This window comes from Rattus norvegicus, chromosome 19, assembly GCF_036323735.1.
Source record: "Rattus norvegicus strain BN/NHsdMcwi chromosome 19, GRCr8, whole genome shotgun sequence".
In the NCBI taxonomy this organism is placed as follows: domain Eukaryota; kingdom Metazoa; phylum Chordata; class Mammalia; order Rodentia; family Muridae; genus Rattus; species Rattus norvegicus.
In genome coordinates, this window is record NC_086037.1 from 27,866,703 (window position 1) to 27,877,746 (window position 11,044).

At 42.2% G+C, this 11,044-nt stretch overlaps 1 protein-coding gene across 3 annotated transcripts; it reads left to right on the forward strand.

Moving 5' to 3' along the window:
• The first annotated feature begins 1,637 nt into the window (after positions 1-1,637).
• Positions 1,638-8,727, forward strand: LOC134483581 (disks large homolog 5-like). 3 transcript variants are annotated; one of them, XM_063278821.1, is made up of 6 exons: positions 1,638-1,813; positions 5,069-5,228; positions 6,404-6,547; positions 7,180-7,343; positions 8,063-8,168; positions 8,292-8,727. In XM_063278821.1, the coding sequence occupies exons 2-5, from the start codon at positions 5,218-5,220 to the stop codon at positions 8,125-8,127; spliced, it is 384 nt and encodes a 127-aa protein (XP_063134891.1). In that variant the 5' UTR covers positions 1,638-1,813; positions 5,069-5,217; the 3' UTR covers positions 8,128-8,168; positions 8,292-8,727. The 3 variants fall into 3 exon arrangements, with proteins under 3 accessions (XP_063134891.1, XP_063134890.1, XP_063134889.1); XM_063278819.1 differs by lacking the exon at positions 1,638-1,813 and adding an exon at positions 2,576-4,040; XM_063278820.1 differs by lacking the exons at positions 1,638-1,813; positions 6,404-6,547 and adding an exon at positions 2,572-4,040.
• The last annotated feature ends 2,317 nt before the right edge of the window (positions 8,728-11,044 follow it).

Genomic DNA, 11,044 nt, shown 5'->3' on the forward strand with positions numbered 1-11,044 from the left:
ACACCTGAGTTAGGGTATCAGATTCCACAGACAGGCACACCTTTGGGGATAGGCTCGGCTCCAGTTACTTACAACAGGGTATGTAATACTGTATTTAACTTACAACAGTTTATTTACCATCACCTGCAACTCCTCCTGGGGAACAGTGCTCTGGCCTGATGCTTTTGTGTTCAGCCGTATCTTCCTCTTTCTTCTGTGCTTACCACTGTAACACAGGAGAAGCTTCTAATATTAAGGTTGCCAGATCTTTCCGGTCTTGGGGGATAATTCTATTCTGAGTTGTGTATGGATTTAATATCTTCTTTACATATGATGAATGTATACTTCAGGAAATGACTGCTTCCTTGTTTCTATTAAGATCTAATCTCTAAGGGATTCTGATTAATTTTCCTGAATCTTGGGGGTATATATCTTAGGCCACCAGGTTGGTATGTCATCACTCGCTGAAGTGAGGTTAATTTTATAACACCTTTTGGCCACCCACTTTCAATGTCATTATGTGGTATTGCCTTAGGCTCTTTTATACACTCCCCTGGCTTTGGCTGAGTATATGTTCGAGGTCTCTCTACTACTGTGTAAAGAAGTGGGAGCTAGAGCTGAGCCAAAAAAATAAGAAAGTATTTGTTCATCCAAAAACCAAAACAAAAAACAAACACATAACCAAAAATAGTTCTAGGGTTAAATATTTGTCCTGGTGCTGAACTACACTGCCAGAAGGTTTTTTGTTAAGTAAATAACACAATCTTGGGGATGACAATCTGATCAAATATCCTGAAACATGGGTTTGCAGTGTTCCCTACATTTTATAAATCAAGTACTCTGACCACCATTTTGGTTGTTTTTGTGTTTCTGTGTTTGGTTGGTTTGATGTCTGAGTGCATCATCATGGGAATCCCAAGGAAAATCAGAAATGGGTTCTTGAAGCTGATGCACAGGGCCAGTATAGACCTAAATACTACAGAGGACACCCTGATTCTTAACACAAGGGATCATTTCCCCTCCCTCTTGTCACATAATTTATGACAAGATGTCACCTTTCCTAACCTTAGCCTCTTTTCCTAAGTGCTGCTGAAGGGAAGATTTGGTGTCAAGAGGTCTGGACTCAAACCACACCAACACTGAATTCATTTAAATAGGTGTAGTTTATTGAATGCACACACCAATACCGTTCAACCAGAGCAACAGCTCACAACTGGGTACTGGACATTGCTAGGCCCAGCTCATTGCAAGATCCACGTGGGCTAAAGCACAAGTGCTGGATGCTGCTGTCTATGGCCCTGACTCAGGACATTTTACACATAATTGTTCCTATTTGCCTTGAATCTGATGGGTCCTATGTGAAGCTTATAGTTGGGGAACTTGTTAATAATAACAAACCTCATAACATACAGAACATAACAGGGTATGTGACCAGCACCACACAGTTCAGTGTCAGGTTTTTTTGTTTTTTGTTAGTTTGTTTCTTGGCATCCATGATGTGGAGGCATATTACAGAACAATAGGAAAGAGCTGGCTGCTGTGTAACAAATTTGCTGCTATTAAGGTAGGTATGGGGGCAAGACCTCAGCAGTAGCCCTTAAGACGGGAAGGAGATGATGTGTTTGATAACTGAAAGGAGCTGCCTCAGCTGTGTTTCTCTGCCTGCTCAGTGCCCATTCAACATCACTCTGTCCCTGAAGAGGAACTCAAGGTCTGCTGCCCGCTGCCTGTGAGCCAGGACTAGGCACAGAAAGGCAAGGCCACAGCACTGGTTTCCATTTCCTCAGTAATGCTGGATTTCCACTAACGTACTTGGATACACAAATACAGTGTGGTAAGTTATAATAGATCCTAATCATTCTTACATAGGGCAGCAGTTGATTGACTACAACTAATTCTATTTAAGAAAAAAAGAAACCTGACTCTTATGGAAATACACAAAGAAATATCTAAGATGGTGGGAATGAATTCTGCCATGGACTGACCTCAGAAAAGTGGGATTGGGAGAAAGATGCATGGTTAAATAGCCCACCAGGTTCACATTGTGTCAACTTGATTTAATCTAAGGACAAAGAAGTGGAGTATGTCTGATGACTTTCTTCTAACCCCTTGAAAGGATCCCTGAGGATTGGCCTCAGTATATCACACTTCTTGATGGGGCAACAACACTCAAGGAAGCTTTAGATTGTCATAGGCACAGTATTATGCTACAAACACAGATTAGATGATACTAAGATGTTCAGATGGCGATATCCATTTCTATGCACTCTTAAGTGGACCTAAGGAAATAGAGATCAAGATCTTTAGAATAGAAAGATCAGTTCCAGTTTTTTCTACCATTCCAAACTGAACAACTGGTAGGGAGAGAATGGTAGATAATCGAGAATTCGTAGATGATGCTTTGAATGAAGTGTGGGTTTCTGTGCTGGTTTTAGACAGGCTCTCAAGTATTACATGTTGCCCTCCCCCTGGCTGGCCAGGTTCACTATGAGGTCAGATAAACCTGCTTCCACTTTCCAATACATAGGCTTACAAGAGTGGCCTCCAAGGACTGTGAGGACAGCATTAGCCTTTGACAGTTGAGGTGTGCAACCCACAACTATAGATTTTGTAGTTTTCACATGTCTACCAGCTATTTCAGGTTGTTGCTGTTATATGCCTGTCAATCAAGGACAGAGAAAAATAACCTGATAGAGAGCAAGGACATGGTGATCACATCCTTGCCTCTTCTGTATGTTCTGGATGAAGTTTGTTAAAATTCCAATTTATATAGGGCCCATCACATTAAGGGTCACTGTGCACTGTTCTATCTAAAATGGCCTAATCAGAACTGACTCCCATATAACACTTCCTGCAGTCTTCATATGAGAACCTTGAGCTTTTTGTTTTGACTTTTTCTTTTCTCTTTCTTTCTTATTTTTTTCTTTATAAGTTGAGAGAAAGATAGGGCCATGAATTTGCCCCCAAATTTGAACTATGGATGTGATCAATCAATGTTAGCGTGTGCATTTTATAAGGTATTCATTTTTTACTGTGATAGATGCTTTTGTGTTTGGTGTGGTGGCCATTTCCCAGTGTACAGGTGCTGGGACCTTGCTCTATCCACTTAATGATGTTTATAGCCTCATTTTAGATGTTTATGTGTACCCCCTATACCTCTTGACTATTTCATTTTTCTGATATGAACTCATGGTCTGTCTTACTCAGGCCTGTCAGCAGTGCTCCTTTGGCGACATTGGTGCAGAGAGGATAACCCCACAAGCAGCATGAGGTTCCCTTCATTGGTGGCTCCAATATTGTACTTTCCTCTGCCAACTGGTCTCCACACTTTTCCTAGCACCATAAAGACTTCAACTCTTTCTCCTAAGGAATATTCTGGCAATTGTCGATTGCTAAGCACATGACTTCATGAGTGTTCCCCTAATATACACCCATGTTATAACCTCCCATGCAGACTACTTCTTGATGTGATATAAAGCACCTGTACATAATGAGACAGGAGAACTTTTGACTGCATATTCAAGCTGGTGTGAAATCTCAGGAAGTTTTAATGGCTAACATTGGTGAATGAGGACAATTTGAGTTAGTGAGACATTTTGGGGCAAGATATGGAAGGAAACATTCATTTAAATGCATAGGAATTACTAAGGTTTTTATAATCAAGCCTTGAGGAAAATTTGGCTTTGGAAGCAGGAGATTCCCAGTGGCTCTGCCCCAGGAAAGTCTCCTGGAAAGGGCACCTCTGCTTATGCTCAGTACAGGGAGAACATTAGCAGGGAGGGAAAGTCTGCTCCCCATGACATCTGCTGTCCCTTCTTGGACATTCTATTGTCTCCTAGAGAGTTCTTGGCATCCTCTGTGATGTCACCTGTATTGTAGTGATGACCAGTGCCCTAGTTTCTCTAGTCTGAGTCTGGCAGTCACAAGCTAAGACATGTTTTCCTGTCTTAGGGGGCATTTTGGGAGGGGGAACATCGATTGTGGAGAGACTAGAGTGAAGGGGTCTAGCCTTTCCTCTCAAAGTAATGATGGACAAAGACAGCACTTCTGGGGAATGTGTAGTAAGTTCTGGGCAGTATATTTTGAGCTTCCTGTCAGGGGGGCTGCAGGCTTAAGCTGACCTTTCTAGCAATGGGCCATAACAACTGGAGCATCTGAAAAGGAATTGAATTTTCATGAATATCACAATTCCTTAAAGTCAAGGATTTCAGAACTTTAGTTTCCCCATCCTCACAGGGAGGATATGGTAAGGCCAATGCTAGTATACTGTGAATTTCTGGCCTTTACTTTTAGAGTTCATTTGTTATGTTACATTGATATAATAACACCATCAGGAGTCATGGAGGGTCCACCTTTTCTGAGTTTAGACAGGGCAGCAATGTACTTCACTATCATTGCTTCTTTAAATACAGTGGATATCTGACAGTAGTAACAGGGAGAATTGTGCTCCAGGCAATAACCTTATGTTCTTAGACCTTCTCTGATTTCTTCTAATTGCAGGGTCATCGTTAGCTTTATATATTAGAGGTTGTGTGTTACAAACATTTTTCTAAAATACCAAAACTATTTGGAACGTGTAGACCAAGATTCAGCCTGTATCCTATTGGCACTTCTGGGGCATTTGGTGTTTCAAATAGGGGAATTGATAAGTCTGTTCACCATATCCTCCCCAGAAATGCATTTTACATCCAAAGTTGTTGGCATAGAGTATCAGGGTAGGACATCTGAGTGTCTCCAATCACTCAAGTTTTGTGGATGGTGAATTTATCATCTGAGTTCTGAAACCACAGGGGTGAGGGTCCTGAAAACAATCGGGACCCCGTCCAGCTGATAATAATCCGGGAGAAGCCATCTCCGTGGTCCATGTAAGCATGTGATATCCGGCATAGGGAACACCTGGCTGCTTACATCTCTTGGTCTCTATAGAGTAGTGGGGAACTGAGATCCACTGAGGAGGCCTCATAAGCATAGACCAATCACCTAGCAATGACACTGGGTTCCAGGCTTGTTCTGTGTAGGCCTCACTGTGGTCTATGTACACTCTATGCATTCTCCCCATGCAGGTTCACTTGTGTTCTTCTACCTACAGATGCTGGGAGAGAAACATCATCCCCTGGAACTGCCCTAAGCGAGAAGCAGGCCAAGAAGGAAAAGGAGAGACTGATTAAAGAGCTGCAGCTCATTACCAAGGAGAGAAATGACCTGAGAGATCGCCTGAGGTTTCTGACAGAGAGATCCATGAAAAATAGGTATGAACCGAGCCAAATGGTCTTGTTTCATTCCTGGGTCTGCAAGGTTACCTTCATCTTATCCATTTAGGTTTTGGGTTCTAGAAAGCTGTGCCTCCCTAACCACCCTGTGCTAAACCTCACCTCCCATATAGAGGAGATTCAGAACCTGACCCTTCCTGAGGAGCGAGATGGAAAATGGACTCATCTGCTTCCATTTATTGAAAAGCAGAACTTGTGGTCTGAATGAAGATTTCAGGAATAAAGTCAGGGAGAGTGAGTGCCCAGTGTGCATTTGCAAAGCCCTTGACAGCTGGTGGCTTTGCAAGATTGTAATTGCAGTGAGTTTATGGTGAGTCTCTGTACTTGCTAGGCAGGGGACTGAGTGCTGGAAGATCCAGGCAGCAGCCTGAGGGGCCTGGTCTCAAACTGTTCATCTCAATGCTTGACTAGAAGGTCTCAGGCTCAGGCCTGTTTGTCATTGTCTGTGTGTCTTATACTCTGAGACAGCAATGGTGCATGTATTTCTCCTGGTTCTCACAGTGCTCTCTGTTTCCATATTTGTCTTTCTCTTGCTCTGACTCTTTACAATTCTCTATATTGTGGGTGTGTCTCAGTTTGTGAGTCTGTGTGTGCAAACGTCCAAATGCATATGGACAACTTTTATATGTTTATATTTCCCTCCACCCTTGGAATCTAGTAGTCTATGTCTTGGGCTGAGTATTTACCTGTAACACTTTCATGGTGATGTGAATGCTTTGTTCTGGGAGCCCCACTGTCAACAGCACAGTTCTTTGCCTATGTGAGCACGTTTGCCTGTATATTTGTATTCGTTGTGCAGATTATAATTTTGTGTTGATATATGGTCTTTTATCAAAACAGGATAAAAGAAATCACAGATTTCTGGGTTTGTTGGGGTGGGGGAGCATGGAGAGGTGTGGCCAAGGCTCTTCATAGCTTAACTGGCTTGACTGCAGATTTCTTCTTGACTGAACAAAGGGAGCCAGAGAGCCCTCCATCTGGATGCTGAGATTCTGGTGTCCTGGACTCAGAAAAACACGTTTCTGAAGCTGAAGAAGATCCCAATATGTAGAATTCAGAAGGTGTCCTTCCAGGACTGGGGTAGTACAGGACCCACCCTGAGTTCATATATTCCTAAATTCTGATGTTCTTTGGATTCTATCATTTGGGGCCAGGCCCTACTTCAGGCCAAATACATATCATGAAGACCTGGAGAGAATGGAGGAGGAGGTCATGTCAAGTCTGCACAACTTAGAGATGGAGAACACTGAGATCCATGAGAACAGCCATAAGCTGAAGAAGGAGATGACCTTCTCTAGGTAAGTCCTGGTCAGAAAGGCTATCACCTGTGGAATGGCCATTTCTGACTTTCATTGTTCTGGATTGGACGGTCTTCAGCTCTGGTTCTATCTCTTGTGCTATTTACCCATCAGTGTTCCAGGGTCATTAGGACTCAGTTTTCAGTTCCATAAAAGACTGTTCCTCATCCCAGGATTGTCTAGGCATCTTCAGAAGGCTCTAGATAGAACAGTACTGATTGAAGTCAGCATGTTATTAGGCTGACCTGGACCTCTGGGGTCATACCAGGTTTTACAACACTCAGTTTGTTGGACCACATGGTGAGCATGACCTTCTCTTGGTTCTACTGACCTCCTTTGAGGGTATTGGCCCACTGCTAATTGATGTTGCCCCCATGCATTGGGCTTTCATGGATAGATGTAGATCTGTGTTCTTTTTGAGAGATGTGGACAATAATTGGTGCTTGAGCCAAACAAACAATTTATTCTCCCCCGAATTAACTCTTTGTGGTTTGTGCAGGAGCATTATATGTATCGAGATGTATTTTATTAAGTCTTCATGGGTATCTGGGTCCTGGTAGAGTTAGTGGCACTCAGGAGTGGGAATGGGAGAAAGGGGCAGCATGATCTTACTATGCAGACTGTATTTCCAGAAACCTGCTCAGCCAGCTCCTGATGGAGAACACATGCAGGAAGAAGTTGGTCCCACTGAAACAGGAGAGCAAGGAGGTACATCTTGATTGTGCACTGAACCAGAAATATTTGGTTGACTTCAACAAGAAAGATAAAGACCAGCAACGTCCAGACCCAGCATCTGGTAGGGACAAGCAGATATGTTAGCTTAACAATATCTGATATCATTTCCCAATTTGATTCATCTTTGCTTTCTCCTATCACCTTTCTATTTACACTCACAACCAGCCAACCACCACATGTAATGGAATTGTTCATTCCTCTGCCTATGCACAACTATTCTGGGAAGGTAAACACTTTTTAGAAACTGAATTATTGTGCAAGCATATTTTGCTGCTCCTTTTGAATCTGCAGTATAGAAATGGTGACAGATTAATAACACACCTCATTATTGCATATCCATGTGATAGATTGGATCCTATGCAGAGCTTTGAACAAGTTCTTGGTTCTTTGACAAGTGACACTCTGTGGTCATGTGACTTCTTGTGTAGGAAGCACCTTTCTGGGATAAGAACCAAGTGCAAATGTCAAATTAGTTCTTGTCATTGGCTTTAACCTTGGTGACATATGGACATCTCCTTTCTTCCTGCAACCCAATGAGGTCTCTTCCCATTGCCCTGTTCTTGGTTTGCACTGGTTTAAGTCTGGGTCCCAGATTGGCAGCCCACATTACTGTGAGGCTTGCCGGAGATTTTTCTCTTCCTGCAGTTAGCAACAATGATATCAGTTAAAAGGTCCATGTCGACTTTCCAATAGAACTGAGGTGGTAGAAGGCAGCATTCTGACAGCTGGCTTGCATTTCCCCACAAAATCAGTGTCTTAAAAACTGCCTTCCTCTCCCAGGTCTCAGAAAGTGCAAGAGAGCTGGAATTGGACACACCCCAGTAAGAGAGCTTCCTGAAGAATAAGTTGCTTTCTCAGGAGTCTCTGATGACAAACATCCTGAATGGTAACAACATTTTTTGGATGAGTATTCTTCCTCAGAGTTAATTTGTCATTTCTTAGAGACCCTAAATTTATATAACAGTAAGCCAGCCTGACTGATTGAGGTCTTACTCACTTTCTTCTTCAGAAATCACCACTTAAGAGACAACTGGGGGGACCGCCTTTCATTATGTGTGCTAGAAGAGAAACAGCAATACATCTGTGCTTCTAAATGTTCGTGAAGAATATGATGTTTAGAAATATTTTTGTTATGATTTTAATTGAAATTTTTTGTTGTTTCATATTTATATGTTCTTGTTACTATTTTTCACTTTCGAATATTTTTAAATATTTTTATTCATTTTAATCCTGTTTTGTTATAAAATGTATTCCTTATGAATAAATATTGAATTATATCTCTTGACTCTTAAAACCATCATTCTTACTCAAGGGTTCTGTCCCTCCTGTGGACTTAGAACTGACAGGTGGAGATGGATCTCTGCATGTTCCATGGAGCCTGGGCTAATAAGTGAATTCAAAGTCACCAAGGGGTACCCAGTGTGACAGTGTCTTTTGTGTGGATAATGAGGCTGTTTCTCAGACACACACTTTATGAAGTAATCACTGACATGCTCTACCCAATTGTTAGGGTCCATGTGGTTCTTCTGAGAGAGCAGCAGATGCTCTACCCTGTGAGTCATCACCACAGCTCCTGCAGGTGGCTTTTGTTATTCCACATGAGGTGCTGTATTAGGTGGACAGGATCACCTCCAATCAAATAGAGAGATCTCAGGAGATGTGTGTTCACAGGGAACTTACTGAGCCATGCGTGCTCAACGTGTTAGGTTGTCAGGCATCCCTACAGGGCTCTGGTGTCCCCACTGCTCATTGAGGGTAAGGATCATCCTCCAGCATCACTTAGTGTCCATATTAGAGCAGATCTTTCACCTGTTATCTATGATGACCATATGTATTATGCACATCTGATAAAATACAGAATAGAAACTAGATTCCTTTAGTCCAGATTGGCATAATGAGTTTTTTTATTGTTAGCAAGAAAATTATTTTAATCTCAGCAGTTTAGGGAGGAACCTCAAAGCATCCATAGTGAATGTAGCCTGCAGCTGTGAACACAGGTTTCTTTAGGAGAGCAGGCCTGTGCAAGCCCAACCGAGGTGGGACAGTTCAAGCTACCCGTTTTCCATGTCCAATCTAGGATCATATTGAGAATGTATTTTTTCCAGGTGACTGATTTCCAATTTATGGAATTGAACTAACTTACTGAGAGTGGAGGTGACTCAGAGAGTTAAAGTACACAAGGACCAATCCAGAATGTCCACAAAAGCTTGCTGTCACCCCAGGACTTTTCAAAGCTCAGCAGCTAGAGAAGCAATGTAGTATTTGGTTATTCTCATGCTTAGGTCTAGTCATTCATTATAAGCTGACCATGACACAAAAAGAGTCATCTGTGTCACAATAGAAACTAGTTGTAACTAGATTCACCGCACACTATCACATCACTACCGTATTTGAGGTTCTCAGTTACTATCTAAGAACCTGGAAGAGGCCTGGGTCTTGCTACACAAACTCATGATTTATGTCTTCATGACACTGTGTGCTTTGTTCTGTTGATGCTACCATTGGCATACAACACCTTGGATACTTTGTGCTGACATCTGTGACCTGAGACAATAGTTCATGTCATCCTAACCTGAATAAACTGTCCTTAGAGTACAGTGTGGTATGAGGGGCCTTCTTTTCCTGTGAGATAGCAAAACATTTCCAGTCTTCAGTCAAGTCTGTCAGCCATTGTCCAGTGCCTGTCTTGAGATGTCCACCTTTGAAGCTGAGAGTCTTCATCCAGGCTGCTCTGTAATTCTGGAGAAGATTAATAGGTTCCAGCCCTAGGATTTAATTCAGTGTGACTGTACTTGCCGAACATGCTCAAAGCCCTGTGTTTCACCCTAGCCCTCTGTGCTTTAGAGAAAGAAAATAAAGAACCACATTGCACTTGAAGTTTCTCCTCCAATAGAAGGAGAATCTGCATCCGGTCTTTTAAGTAACTCTAAGCCCCAGCTTCCCCACAACTTCCTCCATCAATTCCATTATTGGTGTGTTTTCATTACTGCTCACTTTCTTCCTTGTGTGCAAAGAATGTGCAATATGTCAGTAAAGTGTGCGTGTGTGTGTGTGTGTGTGTGTGTGTGTTTGTGTGCAGTCCCTAGTGAAATGTGTCGATGTGCATGCAGACTCATGCTACTACTGTCCCATGGCACCTTGCAGGGAACACTGAAATGGTGGGCTACTTTAATACAACCTAAACTGGGTGTGCATGATTTTCAGTAAGATTTTGACGTCCTCACCACTACAGAGAGCAGAAAAAGCTTCAGTAGTTACATGGATGTGATCAATCAGTGTTAGTGTGTGCATTCAATAAAATACCCATTTTTAAGTAAGGTAGATGCTTCTGTTTTTTTTTTTTTTTTGTGGGGTGACCCATTGTCAATGTCTAGTGAATTGGGGGCCCTGGGTATGGTCGCATACCCCCAGGACAGAGGGGGTGCAGAGCAAAGGCAGAAGCAACTGCACACAGTTGCAAGCTTTATTAATCCCTATATAGCTGGGAATATGAATAACTACAATTTTCATTTTGTCAAGATATCATAAGATCATTATTCTCAGGATACCAGGAACAACTGAGGGAAGACTAAACAAAGAAATACGAATAAACAAAGGCTTCTTCTCAAAATATTTATATAACAAGTCACCTCTCTTATTTTAATCAAAATATACTCACCATTACCGAGAGGGCGTTAGAACCACTTCCACAGAAACAGGACACAGCAGAACATAGCTTAAGGCCAAGTGAGAAAAAGATTTTGTTCTCCAGGGTGGAATTCC

Coding starts and splice junctions, on each gene's coding strand:
- LOC134483581 (XM_063278819.1), top strand. CDS start 3,914: ATGTTTTCCTGTCTTAGGGGGCATTTTGGGAGGGGGAACATCGATTGT. Junction 4,041..5,068: donor GCACTTCTGGGGAATGTGTA/GTAAGTTCTGGG, acceptor TTCTACCTACAG/ATGCTGGGAGAGAAACATCA. Junction 6,548..7,179: donor AAGGAGATGACCTTCTCTAG/GTAAGTCCTGGT, acceptor CTGTATTTCCAG/AAACCTGCTCAGCCAGCTCC.